General features: G+C 41.6%; 1 protein-coding gene across 1 annotated transcript in view; it reads right to left on the bottom strand.

The window, feature by feature from the left end:
• Nucleotides 1–962: 962 nt before the first annotated feature.
• rpa1 (replication protein A1) overlaps nucleotides 963–17,411 on the bottom strand; it is a 31,998-nt gene continuing 15,549 nt past the window's right edge. The window contains exons 13-17 of the mRNA XM_020614882.1: nucleotides 13,907–14,036; nucleotides 11,360–11,536; nucleotides 10,455–10,562; nucleotides 10,086–10,172; nucleotides 963–1,719 (exon numbers count right to left, since the gene is read on the bottom strand). Coding sequence (XP_020470538.1) covers nucleotides 1,615–1,719; nucleotides 10,086–10,172; nucleotides 10,455–10,562; nucleotides 11,360–11,536; nucleotides 13,907–14,036 — 607 coding nt within the window. The 3' untranslated portion in view covers nucleotides 963–1,614. The remainder of the gene's footprint in view (nucleotides 1,720–10,085; nucleotides 10,173–10,454; nucleotides 10,563–11,359; nucleotides 11,537–13,906; nucleotides 14,037–17,411) is intronic.

Below are 17,411 nucleotides of genomic sequence, written 5' to 3'. Positions count from 1 at the left end.
CAGATTCAATGTTGACCATGTTGTGTGACAATTTCATTTAACCATGCTCGTTTAGTGCTAATAAAGCAGCAATGACACCCTGTTCCTGAGTAACAAATGCAATTCAGTCCATTAGCCAATCTCAGCCTAACAAACACAAAATCAATTATAAGTGCATTACAATCTAATTTTTAACTACTAGAACTGTGCAATCGGCGGTATGGATAAAGGTTTGAGAAATGAACTATCCAGCGGCTTCGCTTTATGACCTGTTCAATATTTTCTGTTATCACATACAGGCTCGACCCAAACAGATTTATCCTGGCAGCAGTACAAACCTTTGCCTTTCAGCGTTCTATATGCATCAGTGAATAAAATACTTCAACTCAGACAGCTTATGAGCAAACAGGCCATATAAGGGGCCTCCCTACAGAGTCTGTTGTTGCTATATGACAGACTGGGAGTGTGAAGCTGGAAAAGGGCAAACTTTGACACTACAACATCTGACTTGTGGTGTAATAAAAGATGGACTGCAATTCTAAGTCACAGAGGAAGCACATTAACTGTTCAACTAGGTAAACTGTCAGTGATGAGAAGTTGGGCAAAATAAGATAAGTAAAACTTACCTTTTCTTAACATTTGCACAGGTTTAATCCATCTCTGCACACCGCAGCACAAACCAGATGCTATCGCAAGAAAAATGGGGAAGTGCAGCCTCACTGATGTTCTGCTTTAACACAACATAAAAGTCTGGTTTGCAGGGGAACCTGTTGCACATCTGAGCAAAACCTGAGGAGTTAGAAGGCATTGTGTGTCTGCCTTTGAATCACCCCCACCCCCCAAAAAACAAAAGCCCTACATGGTTTCTGTTGCTTTAATAGGCACAGGTTAGGTTAATGTGCTGCAAGCTGAAGTTTTCACATCACTGGTACAGTATTTACTTCAGTTTATACAAATACACCTCTGACAGACAGCCGAACACCCACAGTTAGACAACATCTTTATTCTCACAGTTAATACAACAACAACAAAAAAAAAAAACAAACAAACCGCAGAACTCGCAAAACAGTTAAAGGTATTGAAAATATGAACATCACCTTGCAACTATATAATGCAGTACATTTTCCTGGACTATGCATGTGTATATGTGCTTATGTCCACAAGGATGTGAGAGATTGAGCCACTAAAAGTGGGAGAGTAAACTGTCTTATCAGGGATGTGCAGGTCCAGCCCAGCCATTCTGAGTGTGCGGCAGAGGGTGAAACGAGTGCTAGCTACTGCGCTGCTCGTGCCCACAACAGCCACCACTCCCACATGAACCCAGCACAGGCAAGAAAAATTGGCCGATTTACAACAAAGTGATTTCTTTTGTGGCTTACTGACCCACTCTCTGCTTTACATTGCAAAATAATAATAATAATAATAATAATAATCACAAGGAAAGAAAAACCTTTTTTGTTCACAATTATTCAACAAAGAAAAGGTGAACAATTACTGTTAGTGCGCAACTACTCATTCATTGCATTCACTGGGAGGTAACAGCAAAAATCTGTAATTTGTTTGTGTTCAGAGGAGAAACAAAATAAAATTGCAAAGGCAAGTCAAACGAGAACACTCTGCATAGGTCGCAGGTCCCTACTGGGCAGTTTGCTTCCTTATGTTCATGATCAGCCTCTTGCTGTAGTCCTTATGGTCAACAGGCTTCACATCCATCACTGTGGCCTTGATCCTGGATTCATCCTGAGAGAGAGACAATACGAAAGCCATTCATATGATATATATCCACTTCCTTCACAGCAAAGCCCCGAGTCAGACGAGCAGGGACAACACACAATGTTTAACATCATTTCATACAAAGGTCTACTGCAAATAGAAGCACGGATGGATTGTATTTTAGCTGTAGTCATCTCCTATACTAAAATGTTCAAGATGTCAAGAATACACACCAGGATGTATTTCTGAGTATGCTTGTAAACAATCAATGTGCAACTACTGTCTACCGGAAACATGGCGCAGAGGCATCTTTCCTTCTAGGACAAAGCAGCTTAACATGAGACATTTAGGTATCTGAACTGTGCTGGCAGTCAAATGTTTCACATAAAGCGGCAGCTTTTAAAGCTATAACCACCTCTCCACAGCCGTCTAGACAGGGAAGGTCATCTCTACCAGGGCCATTATTCTCGCACTTAAACAGAGGTTACACACATTTTGTCTCCATTAATCCTCTGCTGCTGAACTGGGAGAGTTGCAAATCACCAATATGTTGGACTGGTGCCCATATTCTCTAAGAACAGCCTACACTATATCCATTTCACTGCCTGTTTCATGTTATATACCAAGCATGAAAACAAAGACTTGCATCTTCACAACTTGACATATGGTACACAAGAATGACTTGCCATGCCATACAATTTGTGTAGCTAAATGAACCTGATACAAAGACTTTAGTAATGTACGGAACAAAACAAAGATGTTAACGTTGGATACAATCTTGCATGAGTTAGGAAGCAGATGCAACATGGACAATAGGTTAAAAAAACCCTAGTAGAGAGAATAAGTGTGGATCCTTGGAAAAATCTGGAAACACCTTTGGAGCACTGGTTAAAAAGGTACGCTGCTGAGTTAGCGGCCCTGGTTGCACTTTGGGGAAATATCATGCGGATCATGCAAGCGCATGATGATACACATCCCTGCCACCAGTTTCAGCAATGCACCAAAGGTAAGAAGAGGTCGGTGTGCTAGCACACATGGATATATACAATGAATGAATCACATTATTTAAAGAAAAACAGCAGCTGCCAGAGGCTGCAGGAATATAAAATGCATTTAAACATATACACAAGGTCTCAAGGATCCATACAATGTGTTTTGGTGAATAACACAATTTTATTCCAGAGGGTACCTCAAAGTGCTGACCATCTGGGTTTCTAAAAGGCTGCTGGGGATTTATCATTCAGAAAAATGAAAGCCTATAGCTCTGTGAAGAAGTTTCACATGTATACCTATAGCCTTCTGTCTGGCTATTTGGTTTCAACACTAGCAGAGTCACATTCTGGCAAAGAAAGGAAATCCAAAGGTCACACTGTTTTTCAAAAGACTGATTTTCTTATCTGTTCTTTCTCCTACATCAAATGTAGGAATAATACCCAAAGTCCACTTCTTGCTTTTCTTTTTAAAAAAAGGAATGAGGACTGCATTCTAATGTTGTGGAACTCTACATCCAGCATACAGACTGACAGTGATGTTGACTGATTACAGCTGATGAGTGGGTGAGTCCAGATGACGTGTGTGTGAACCTGTAAGCAGTCAACATCACACAGCTAGGCTGGGTGTTGATCCACTCTAGGACAACCTGTGCTGGGCTCCCGACAGCTATCACTGCGAACGTGTGTGCACGTGCCTAAGAGGAGCAACACACACACACACACACACTCGCTCCATTGTGAAAATTCTTCTAACAACTTGAAACTTGCCAGAACACTTCCAGTATCCAACAGCCAAGGAAACCATTTCACGTGTCTCCTATACAGACATGAGAAGAGAGCAGCAGGGATGAAGCGTTGACTGTAAATTCACACAGGCGCTCGTACACTATAGTCTAATGAGGTATTTAATTAATGAGACCCTCTCTCTAAATCCCAGTGTAACCTTTGATCACCACACACAATGTGCAAGTGGCTCTTGGAAACTGGGTAACTGCAATTGATCTTTGGTGGAATAAAAGGCAGCAGTACTCAGGAAGGTGAGTATTAGGAACCACTTCATGACTGAACACACACACACACACCTTCACCTTGCACTGGAACGTAAGAATAGCGTAACAGAGTCCATTATAGAATTGGTGATGGTCATATATTGTCAGACAGGCAGGACAATTTGTCAAATGAGTCACAAGGCTTGACTTGCACTTACAGTACATAGCACTTTTATACTGTGGCACTCAAAGTGCTTTACACTACTTGACTGTTCACCCATTCACACACTGATGGTGGCAGAGCTGCCATACGAGGCCACCAAGAGCAACTTAGGGTCCAGCGCCATGCCCACTACCACTTTGACATGTGGAGCGGAGAAGTTGATTAGGGGACGACCCACAGCCGCCCACGTTTTTGTATAAAACTGGGCCTGCATTGGTTAAGACTGGGGAAGTGCTGCCATAAAAAGCCTTAATATCCCCTTTATTTTAAGTGTCAGACTCTTAAATCAGTTACAGTGTCTAGACACAGAGGGACAGTAACACCTTAAGAGTGCAACACTTTTAGCTGCAAGATTTACAAGCAGCCAATCACTGACCCGTTGTTTTTTAAAGAAAGAATGCATTTAAAGCAAGTCATTCATCCAGAGTTACTACACAAATACATGCAATCAAAATGTATCATCATCTCAAATGCCAAAACACAACGGAATTTTGATTTGTGTGAAAGTGATTGCATTATGCATCATTCCCACATGAACCAACTGCACATCACACTTGATCTGATAAACACTAATTAATCATGGGATGCTTTGATTTAAGAGCATCAGGTAAGTGACGTGGCTTTTGTTTCTCAATGGCACCACATATTTATCCTCAACACTTCATGCTCATTTATTCAAGAACTGGGGGTGCCATTTGAATGTAGCTTTGATTCTATGCTTAATGTGACAGTAGTTGTGTGAAATGAACATATTGGGCACAATATATAAGCTAGGGTATCATATATTAACTTATATGCTGCATATGTGTTAATTTAGAAGTAATAAATCATGTGCTGGTGAAATGTTTAGGATAGAATGAATGCATGAAGTAAAATGACTGATATTCAGCTGATATTCATTAGTAGCAAGGACAACAGCGGGTTGGCTGAAAGTGTCATTGTACAGAGGAAGGCTGAAGGCAGCACAGAAACCCACTTAGAATGAAAGGTTCTATGTAGCAGGCATTCAGCTCCACATCCCCCATTTACATTAATGTATAAAAGATTCTCAGAGATCAGCTGACTTTGCAGTTGCATGCCTATGCCATTTGAATACAATTAATGACCCATGATGACCTTCCAATTTAACAAAGCATTTACACTATCATACATACAAAAAAGCTGGAAAAAAAACAAAACATTTCCTACATTGCAGTGGGAGTTTTGTGTAAAACTTAACATTCACACTTAATGTAGTGTGTATCCTTTTAATCCAGAATACATGCCCACAGTTTGTTTACTTTGCCAGTGTAGCTTTCTTGGCTGCTACAGGTCGAGGCTAAATCTCACAGAAGGCGTTTTGCCGCTTGCCCCTTTCACTAGGGCTGGGTATCATTTAGGATTTTTCTGACACCGGTGCTAAAACAGTACTTTTAAAATGGTGCTGTGCCAAAACTGTACAAGAACTGATACTTTTAAAAAACAAACAAAAAAAGCAGCATAGAATCGGGCCATAAATTTCATAATTTGAAGGACAAGGCCATTTGGGCTTCGATTGCATACATTTCCAGAAGGCACGAGACCCCTTGACTGGGCTTATGTATACAGCCTGAGCAGGAAAGTTACAAAGTTCTGTAACTGTGTATATTTATTATAATTGATATATTAAACTAAGCTCTTGTTGGTCTCTGCTGATGTTGCCTAAGACCACATGTCAGAAAAATGATGGATGTATTAAGGAGAGAACAGGAAAGGACGTCTAATTTCACTTAATTACTCTAACTGGAGCAATAATTATACTCTGCTGGCGTCACGGTGACAGAATGACCAGCATCACTTCTAGCATGGTGAAAACTAAAAATAAATGCATAATGGCTGCATATGAAGGTTTTCACTTGGCTGTCAGTATTAACAATATTAGTGCTTATTTAAAGTTTTCTCACAGCTTATAGACAGAGCCAAATATTACATCGATCTGCTTATCCAGTAAGTTGCTGCCCCTCTGACATTCTGGTCGGAGGGGCAGCAACCCTCTATGGGATTTGGAGAAAACACAGGTGAAGGAAGTGATCTGACAGCTCTGATGAGGGCACACCGGCCACTGTGGCCATGTACCTCTCACAGATACACAGAGCATCACGGCCAGATGCCACGGCAACAATGGCTGTCGTGAAATTTATACCCTGCATAAAACAAAGGCTGACAACATTAAAAACATCCCCATCCATTCCCAGCTCTGACTTCTGAGCTCCGAGGTAAAGGGAGCGTACCATTAGCATGTGACATGTAGTGTTGTTTCTGTTGCCTGTATCATCTGTTTCACAACACCACACAGCAAACATTTCAAATCAACGGGCATTTAAGTGGCACCGAAATCTGCACTGTGATTCAGCCTGGTACATATCAACCGTTTTGGTACCCAACCCTACCCACTCTTATTTCTCTGCTGATGTTCACAAACTATACTGGCTGTAAATGTGTCGTGTCTGCCTGTGGTGCAGTGGAAGTTGCTATACAGTTAGGCTGTGTTTACAGTTGCTGCCCTATAACTTGTGATGGTTTATCATTCACAAAGGGGGTAGGTGGAACATGGAGCAAGCAGAGAAGGTGAGGGCTGGGCGGAGCAGAGGTGATTGACTGTAGCGTCTCATGCTAGCACAAGCTAGCTGTAGCTTTAGCTGTTAAGGACATGATCTGTCCCACATCAAGAATATACAAAACTGTACACATGACAGCATTTGAGATCTTGGCACAATGACTGGCTTGTAGGATTGAGATCAAGAAAATAACTGAAAGAGGGGGTGCAGGTGTCTCTGTTGGAGGAATATGGGCTTTGAAGGCAGCAGCCAGCACATGCTTGTAGCAGTGCCATTGGCAGTTAGGATGCTGAACTGAAAGTGACAGACACAGTGGCCTCTTCTGTGTGTTGAAGGCGGATGCAGCTTCTGGCTTGGCTCCATACTTCCTCCTCCAAGTCCCAGCTCAATCAATTCTTTTATGCGCTTCCCTCAAAACAAAGGTCTAGCTGTATGGTCTACAGGAAACAGTGACCGTGGCTAATCTTTGTGTGCACCCTTCACAAAGCCACTGAAAATGAGCTGCATTCTAGGGCAAACTTGAGTATATTAGACACGGTTCTGCCAGTCAAAATGAAAGTTTGTTAACGAAGGCAAAAGCTATCAAAGAGAAAAACACAGCAGCTAAAACAAAAAAACATGTCTAAGTTCTATTAGTGCAGAGCTTAAAGAGAAATGGTGAATCATTCCATTTCCTCAAGTCTTTCACATTGGCATATTTTCTATTTTCTTGCAGTGATAACAGTCCACTTAGAAAACAAACCTGTAGGCATTTCATCAGACTAATTACAGTATCATTCCAGTTCTACTTACATTATACGTTTCTAGCTTCACTCTGTTGCGGAAAACAAAAGTGTTGAAGTTGGCTTGTTGGAAGACCTCATCAAACGCTGCCTCGTTCTGAAATGGAGAAAAATACAACTGGCTCAGTTTCAGTGCAAGTAGTACACATTCTTTTAATCAAATCTTAGTCCCTTCATAATCTCAACTGCAAAATAATGTATTCTTGTGATTTTCTAAAAAATTATGCCTGGAAGAAACCAAAGCACAAATTTGTCAATGCAAGATATCATTTGTGTGTGCGTGCGTGCATGTGTGTTTGGCAGTAACAAAGCCTGCAGTTTAGCTCTTGCTCTGGGCATTTCCTGAGGTCAGTATTATAGTCAGGAAAGGGAGTCTCACCGAGTCCTTGAGCTGTCCCAGGTAAGCTGCATTCTGGCCCAGGATGGCCTCTGCACTCTCCTGGAAGCAAGTCACCCACTGGTTGTCTCCGTAATCTGCAATGTTGGCCTGACGGATCACACACAGAACAAATGGCAGGAGTGAATAGGAAGAAAAGATAAATGTGTGCACAGTCATTTTGTGCACGGTCTCTTGACCTGCTGTTTACTGACAGGGTAGTAGCCGGATGCTTAAATACAGCATGTTGCCAACTAAACACATACTGCAGCTCTTAAGAAATTGCTATAGCCTCTAATTATCCTATATCCTGCTGGCAAGCCTGGCACAGCATGCAGAATCATGGTGCACTTGTGATATAATACAGTGCAACCAAATTCACAGCTTACGCTACAGCTTATGAACAACAACATGTCGACCGGTGAGTAGTACAAAACAAAAGATGCTCTGATGCTGACTGAGTTTTCCTATTTAATGGAAAACATCTGTTTTACAAAGCAGCTGAGAAAATGAACTTGTATTTGTCTCCAGTGCTGCACTTTCTGTAAAATGACTAACAGTGTGGAAACCTGAAGCAATTAACACGACATAGCTCTAATGTAAGTGTAAAGGAAATCCAAAATGAAGTCATCACTACACTGTGTCACATAAACAGCAGAATTTACTTCAAATATCTCTGGGTCATAAGGCAAGAGCCACGTGAATGTTAGGAGAAAGTTGAACAAAGACACTGAGTCCAGAGAGTAGAAAGGCAGGGCCTGAGAAGAATGAAGGATCCTCAGCAGAAGGATCCTCTCCGGACTACACAGGAAGAACAAGTCTTTAAAGTAAGTGCATTAGCATACAACTTGTGTGTGGAGTGTGACACAAGTGAAAAGTTTTAAGGAATCCAGGACTGAGACACTTACAGAAAGGATGAGGCGGTACTTGAAGTTGGGAAACTCTTTGTCACACTTCTCACATCGGAACATGCCGTTGTGTTGGTCTACCACCTTTTTGTTGCAGTCCTGGCTTGGGCAGGCCTGGTAAAGGCAGTTTTCCTTTCGCAGGTACACTATGGTAGCTATGCAGGTGTAGTAGTCTGCCTAAAATATAATACAAACAAAAGTTCACTTTCACATGTTACTGAAATGCACTTCTTAGGACAAGCAGTCTTCTGGCTCTCATGCTCTTTGGTTTGCATGTTAAATCTGTTGAAACCCAGGAAACTGCATGAAATTAACATAAAGATGACATTTTCAGGAGCATGTAGTCAGAAAGCAACATTTGTGCAGTAGATGCAGGTACACACCCAACCAGAATCCTAACAGCTGACACAGTAATACATATAAACTAGTAATGTACCTGCAACTTTTGAGGGGAAGAGGCAAACTTTAGAAAGTGTCTGCACAGAAACAGCCTTCAGGAAACACCGCGAGCAGTGGAAAGCACCCAAGCAAGTAACATTCCTTTCACATTGGACAGAAAGAGATGCTTACAAAAAGAAGATGCATCCAAGTACATTTACCCCTCATTAATGCCACTATGTAAATGCACTTATGTTAATTGAAGAGCTATGTATGGACACAGGCATCTATGATTAGCATCCCAAAAAAAGGCCTGGGAAAACAAAACAAGACAGCCTGGTATATTTTGAAAATTAAGGAACCTTCTTTAAAATATTTCAGTGATCTGGCCTCCCCGATTCATTTTTAGTTTAAAGAATTGTTTACATATTACCATAAAGAGATGCTCTACTGTGCTTGGAAAAGAATTTAGTCATGTGTTTCTTTCAAATATAGAACACATTCTTAAAGTAAAATGAAAGTCAACTCCTTCCCTTCTCTTTTCCAAGTGCTGACCATTGCATTATTATGACAAAGGCATTAGACCCCAATTAACTTCCAAAACAGGACGACTAATACCCAGTGACATATGAATGAACAAAAAGCCCTTAAGAGTGTGGTGACAGCAACAAAATGAGAAAACTGTCCAGCTCCAACACACTGAACCATTTTCTCATGACTGATTTTTGATTTACAAAAACAACCCAGACATCAGCCTCTGCTGCTTTTCCAAAAGATGTTCAACTGATCAAGTAAGCATCTGTGACTGACTGGCACTGCAGAAGCTGGAAGAGGACAGAGGAGTGCGTTTCTAGCCCGTCATAGGCCTTTACAAATGCAGTGTCAAGCCATCAAGAAGGAGGTGGCCACTTACTGTCAGAGGATAAACTAGGTAGGTTTGTTAACGAAGGCAAAAGCTATCAAAGAGAAAAACACAGCAGCTAAAACAAAAAAACATGTCTAAGTTCTATTAGTGCAGAGCTTAAAGAGAAATGGTGAATCATTCCATTTCCTCAAGTCTTTCACATTGGCATATTTTCTATTTTCTTGCAGTGATAACAGTCCACTTAGAAAACAAACCTGTAGGCATTTCATCAGACTAATTACAGTATCATTCCAGTTCTACTTACATTATACGTTTCTAGCTTCACTCTGTTGCGGAAAACAAAAGTGTTGAAGTTGGCTTGTTGGAAGACCTCATCAAACGCTGCCTCGTTCTGAAATGGAGAAAAATACAACTGGCTCAGTTTCAGTGCAAGTAGTACACATTCTTTTAATCAAATCTTAGTCCCTTCATAATCTCAACTGCAAAATAATGTATTCTTGTGATTTTCTAAAAAATTATGCCTGGAAGAAACCAAAGCACAAATTTGTCAATGCAAGATATCATTTGTGTGTGCGTGCGTGCATGTGTGTTTGGCAGTAACAAAGCCTGCAGTTTAGCTCTTGCTCTGGGCATTTCCTGAGGTCAGTATTATAGTCAGGAAAGGGAGTCTCACCGAGTCCTTGAGCTGTCCCAGGTAAGCTGCATTCTGGCCCAGGATGGCCTCTGCACTCTCCTGGAAGCAAGTCACCCACTGGTTGTCTCCGTAATCTGCAATGTTGGCCTGACGGATCACACACAGAACAAATGGCAGGAGTGAATAGGAAGAAAAGATAAATGTGTGCACAGTCATTTTGTGCACGGTCTCTTGACCTGCTGTTTACTGACAGGGTAGTAGCCGGATGCTTAAATACAGCATGTTGCCAACTAAACACATACTGCAGCTCTTAAGAAATTGCTATAGCCTCTAATTATCCTATATCCTGCTGGCAAGCCTGGCACAGCATGCAGAATCATGGTGCACTTGTGATATAATACAGTGCAACCAAATTCACAGCTTACGCTACAGCTTATGAACAACAACATGTCGACCGGTGAGTAGTACAAAACAAAAGATGCTCTGATGCTGACTGAGTTTTCCTATTTAATGGAAAACATCTGTTTTACAAAGCAGCTGAGAAAATGAACTTGTATTTGTCTCCAGTGCTGCACTTTCTGTAAAATGACTAACAGTGTGGAAACCTGAAGCAATTAACACGACATAGCTCTAATGTAAGTGTAAAGGAAATCCAAAATGAAGTCATCACTACACTGTGTCACATAAACAGCAGAATTTACTTCAAATATCTCTGGGTCATAAGGCAAGAGCCACGTGAATGTTAGGAGAAAGTTGAACAAAGACACTGAGTCCAGAGAGTAGAAAGGCAGGGCCTGAGAAGAATGAAGGATCCTCAGCAGAAGGATCCTCTCCGGACTACACAGGAAGAACAAGTCTTTAAAGTAAGTGCATTAGCATACAACTTGTGTGTGGAGTGTGACACAAGTGAAAAGTTTTAAGGAATCCAGGACTGAGACACTTACAGAAAGGATGAGGCGGTACTTGAAGTTGGGAAACTCTTTGTCACACTTCTCACATCGGAACATGCCGTTGTGTTGGTCTACCACCTTTTTGTTGCAGTCCTGGCTTGGGCAGGCCTGGTAAAGGCAGTTTTCCTTTCGCAGGTACACTATGGTAGCTATGCAGGTGTAGTAGTCTGCCTAAAATATAATACAAACAAAAGTTCACTTTCACATGTTACTGAAATGCACTTCTTAGGACAAGCAGTCTTCTGGCTCTCATGCTCTTTGGTTTGCATGTTAAATCTGTTGAAACCCAGGAAACTGCATGAAATTAACATAAAGATGACATTTTCAGGAGCATGTAGTCAGAAAGCAACATTTGTGCAGTAGATGCAGGTACACACCCAACCAGAATCCTAACAGCTGACACAGTAATACATATAAACTAGTAATGTACCTGCAACTTTTGAGGGGAAGAGGCAAACTTTAGAAAGTGTCTGCACAGAAACAGCCTTCAGGAAACACTGCGAGCAGTGGAAAGCACCCAAGCAAGTAACATTCCTTTCACATTGGACAGAAAGAGATGCTTACAAAAAGAAGATGCATCCAAGTACATTTACCCCTCATTAATGCCACTATGTAAATGCACTTATGTTAATTGAAGAGCTATGTATGGACACAGGCATCTATGATTAGCATCCCAAAAAAAGGCCTGGGAAAACAAAACAAGACAGCCTGGTATATTTTGAAAATTAAGGAACCTTCTTTAAAATATTTCAGTGATCTGGCCTCCCCGATTCATTTTTAGTTTAAAGAATTTTTTACATATTACCATCAAGAGATACTCTGCCAAGAGGTACACTGTGCTTGGAAAAGAATTTAGTCATGTGTTTCTTTCAAATATAGAACACATTCTTAAAGTAAAATGAAAGTCAACTCCTTCCCTTCTCTTTTCCAAGTGCTGACCATTGCATTATTATGACAAAGGCATTAGACCCCAATTAACTTCCAAAACAGGACGACTAATACCCAGTGACATATGAATGAACAAAAAGCCCTTAAGAGTGTGGTGACAGCAACAAAATGAGAAAACTGTCCAGCTCCAACACACTGAACCATTTTCTCATGACTGATTTTTGATTTACAAAAACAACCCAGACATCAGCCTCTGCTGCTTTTCCAAAAGATGTTCAACTGATCAAGTAAGCATCTGTGACTGACTGGCACTGCAGAAGCTGGAAGAGGACAGAGGAGTGCGTTTCTAGCCCGTCATAGGCCTTTACAAATGCAGTGTCAAGCCATCAAGAAGGAGGTGGCCACTTACTGTCAGAGGATAAAGGAGCAATATGGAAGTCTGAGATTGTGACACAAAGGCTTTCTGACAGGGACAATTAATTGCAACAGACTTTGGCTGGGGGGAGGAGGGGGTTCTTGAGAGGCCTGACCCCCATGCCCCTCTGTATGGAATGTCTCAGAGCAGCTGAGGACAGCCTTGGCTCAGCTCCTTTGTCAGAACTTGGCCTCATTACATGCTTTGCTGACGACGAACATGAGTGTCCACAGCCCACGTTCAAACCTGTCCTCCTGAACAGCAGGGAGCTAATGCCAAGAGAAGCCTTCCACCTGACAGGGGGCTGCCTAGGGTACATGGTGAGCCTCTAGATGGTAGGATACAGCCAGGCGACAAATAAAAGGAAAAACCCAAATAAATGAGTGGTCTCTGTCAGGATGTCATTGCCCCTACCCACAGGACACAAGGAGCCACTGAATGGTTTGAGGAGTATGAAAATGATGTGAATCATATGCTGTGCCCTCACAGCAGGCATTTCCCAGCAGCCCTACCAATATTTTAGACCAATGATATTTTTATACAGTAGAAAAACTGGATCCGAAACAGTTAACAGTCCACAACTGCAACAACACGTTATTGAGATAAGGTTTCCAGATAACGGTTGCTCTTGTTCAACCCATGCATTATGCTTTCATCTGTTTTCTTAGGAATAATGTGCACTAGTCTTCACTGAGCTTCCAGCTAGCCAATACATGTCCCACCTTCAGTGTCTTACATTGTTACAGCCAGTGCAGCATTGTTCTTCTTGGGCCCCATCATAATCACTTGCATCCGATTACTGTTCTAGCCTTAATTCAATATTTTCCTCCTACTGTGATGATTACTAATGTCCCAGAGCAATTATGGTAACTTAAACAAGGTCTCTGCTCTACACAGTTTATATACTTCTGTGAGCACCTCTCCATTGAATACTTTAAGAGCAAATTACTTTACTTATCTGAGGGCAGAAATTTGACTGAGTGCGAAGAACAGAGCCTATCTAATCTTTGTAATCAATACCAGAGATAAACATACACCAAGGCTGTGAGAGGACACCAAAATGCAAGGGGATTAACAAGCACTAGAAGATCACACATACCTAGTCTTGTAGTGACTTTGTGAGTCAGTGATTATGAAGAGTCACCACACCAACCGTCAGGTCAAAGTACCTTTGCAAAGCACAGCTAAGAATGACACAGGTCTACAGCAGCAAGGCTACACAGAGCTGCGATGTGTACCTTGTCTCCGTGTCCCAGGTGCTCGGTCTTAACGTCAGCTAACGTCTTCCAGTTGGTGTTTCCACCCCCACCACCACCTTTCATCTCCGTCAGAGACTCTCCGTCCATGGCGTGGCCGTCCTTATCGTACCTATGTGAAACAAAATGAATGCCAGTCACAATCACAGTCAACTAAGAATAGCTATAAACACAACTAATGAATATATACACGGATTAATCTGTGGATTACACCCCTTAGTGTTTGGGACAAACTGTCAGAAAATAGTTAAGATATGCATCACGATTTCCCAACGTGTTGTTTAGCATGTGCATGTTGCTTATTTTGTCTAACTACAGTCCAAAGCTAAGATATTTAGTGTGATACCACAGAGAACCAAGTAAACCAGAAGGAAGGACTCTACAGTAGTAGACGAATAATAATCCAAAAGTCTATATGGAAAAATCCCATTGGCTTTTTTGTCAAGGGAACCGGCGTGATGCCAACTTCCGGGTCAGCCTAAAAAATACGTCATCCCTATGCCACTCCGCTGTCTTTGTTTCCTCATCAAAACCTAGTGACTACATTACACAGATGCAAAGGGACTGACAACGTCTCACTCATAGATTTGGGTGTGTTATGCCAGTAGCAGCTGATGTAGCCTACAGCTGCTTGCCTCAAGCAGAGATGAGCAGTGGGCTACAGAGATCTGGTAAGCTCACTTTTTGTATTTTTACATGTTCAAACTTGCAGTCTCAGGGCCTCAAAAGACTCAAGTGACATAGCCATTCATTTTAATACTTTTGAACCCAAACAGAGAGTACAATACACTGCTGTTCCTCACTGCCAACAGACTGCTCATTTAAGAGTTAAAAAAACCGCTATAGGCAGAGCATCCACTCAGGTTTGTGAAATCAGAGAATCAGGAATGGCTCAGCTGAGAGCAAGGCAGGCAGAGAGACTTGCAAAATCAATCAGTAGCAGAAAGAGAGATGAGTTGGCCAGGGTCAGGGCTGTTACACTGATATCAGAAACCCATTTTTACCCAGTGCTCCCAGTAATTTGGGGAAGACAATAGGAATAATAAGCGAGAAGACAGGAAGACACAGAAGAAAGATGGCTGGAGGTAAAATGCAACTGCAGAAAAAAAGAAACCAGTTTTAAATGGTCAACAATCAGAGCTTAGTAATCTGTTGGCCACAAGGCAAAGCGACACACAACGGGGAAGTCAGCTTGTAAATACAGGGAGAGCATGCCTTGCTCCTGGAGGCATGACTAATTGAAAATATCCCCCATTAACAGCTCAGACTGTGGCCTGAACAATGTGCACGCTGCCAATTACCCACTCTTACTGATAAATGTGAGCAATTCTTTATGGTGGCACCAATTTCCTCACCAGTGTACCAACACTGCTTTGCTTTCATTGTGCCTGCACCTAGTCAGAAACTTAAAAAAATAAATAAAAAAAATAGGATACCGACCAATCAAATTAGATCAAATGGAGACCTCATTTTGTGTCATAGCTCTACATCTTACCTAAGACTGATGTTCTACAGAGAAGAAAAGTGAAGTAACAACACAGCTGAGATGCTTAAAAATGCACCATACTAAAAGTTAGACTACCAGGTCTTCAGCATTGCATGGCTACTCTGGACATCTGGTTTGACAGTTACCCAAAGGGGCTGAGCACAGGCAGATGCATTGCTTAGAGCGGTGTGACTTCTAACAGTTATGACAAAGTTATCCGCAGGAACACCGATATAGATGACTGGAGGTTGGGAGACCAGCATGTGCATGCCACAGGCATGTCAATGAACAAGGACAGGAGCAGGGATGTGTCAGAGGACTAGGTATGAAGGGAGGATAGAGGAACTCTGACTAAGCAGTGTTATCAGCTCCATACTGGGGCTAATACCTGAGCTGCTAGTAGCAAACACACCACAAACACTATTACTCCATGTAGTCCGTGTCACGGTATTAGTCGTGTAGTGACTGACGTGCTCAAACATGAAAACAGTAGGAACACCGATGAACATCACAGTGGCTTCAGAAAGTATTCAGATCCCACGTCTTTATCCACTGTGTTGAAGATGTAATTGTTAGAAATTCTGCTAATTCATTCAAACTCAAAAACAGATCTCAAAGAGTAAGTCCATTAATTCAGAACTACGTAGAAGCCTCTTTGGCAGCATACTATTATGCATGACAAAGACAAAGCAACAAACGCTCACATTTGAGAGTATAAACAGAAAATACTTGGCATTTTTGCTTTATAAATGACTAAATCAAATATCAAAAAAGCTTTTTAATAAATCAACTAATCAGTGAAGCAACTAAACAACTCAGCTTGTCAAAAACAAAGCACAATAGTACACTGGATTAAACGAAAGCTCTCTGTGTCACCAAGCAGATCCAGTCTGGGCTGGTAACTTCAGAAAAAGTGCCTGCCCTGCAAAGCACAGCTGTCTAAGTGTGCCATCGCCACCTAATGGACGACTGCTTTTCCAGTTAGATGGGTTAAAGGGTATATATGGATAATTTTCACACAGTCAAAGTTACTGTAGATTTAATGTCAAGTTGACAACTGCTGTCAAGTAATCTCAAAACAAGGGAAGTAAAACCAAAGATTAGCCCAAGATCGAGATAATTACTGCATCACTCTTATATGAAAAAGAAAAAAAAAGCCCTGCTGCCAGAATAATTGTTATGACATTAAAGGGATAATACCCAGTTTTCCACATAACCACAGTGGAAGGTGCTGAGTGACACCACCAATACTCTGCACGAGTTTGCCTCAACAAGCTCACGAAGGAGACACTTTTCATTCGAGGAAGTCTCAAAGGTCTGCGACAAAACACAATCAAATCAAGACGCCTCCTCATGAGCAAAACAATGTTTCAGCAGCCTCGGCTGTACAGTAAAGACAGCTTTGTTCGGCGGAGGGAGAGAAAGCTTTGGGTTCTTCTGTGCAAGAATATAAAATGATCGTCAAAAGATTCATTTGCCGTTTAACTAATCTGCTTCCTTGTTCTGGTTTCCACAGTTCACATGTTGGTTTGCTTACAGACCAATCATTAAGGGACACACACTTCACTGACTGCTCCCATCCAGAGACCCAGGCCCATCACAAACATAACATACTGTATGTATTCAACAGCTAGTAGTATTCCAGTAAAACTAACACTCATCACTAGATATCTGTTTAAAAAAATAAAAGCCTCAAAATAAAGAACCAACGTGGGCATTTTCTCTTCACACCAATTGGTTGGCTTTGCTTCATCTCAGACATGCTGCATAATGAGCTCGTCTTCACCACAGTCCTCATTTGGATCAACTTGGACTAAGAGTAATGAGTCAGGATGGTTTCCTTTCGTTTCTCACTTAAAGGAAACCACTGTCAAAAGACAACCCAGATGGGCCAGCCCCTCGTCTGCAGTGCAGAAACCAACAAGGATTTAAGGATCATTATCTCTGGCTGTCCAACTGAGGAGTGACTGGGGAAAGTGGCAAACAATGTTCTGTTATTAA

This window comes from Monopterus albus, unplaced genomic scaffold (assembly GCF_001952655.1).
Source record: "Monopterus albus unplaced genomic scaffold, M_albus_1.0 scaffold152.1, whole genome shotgun sequence".
NCBI classification, from domain to species: Eukaryota; Metazoa; Chordata; class Actinopteri; order Synbranchiformes; family Synbranchidae; genus Monopterus; species Monopterus albus.
The sequence above is the reverse complement of the archived record's forward strand: the minus strand, read 5'-3'. Positions and strand labels throughout refer to the sequence as shown.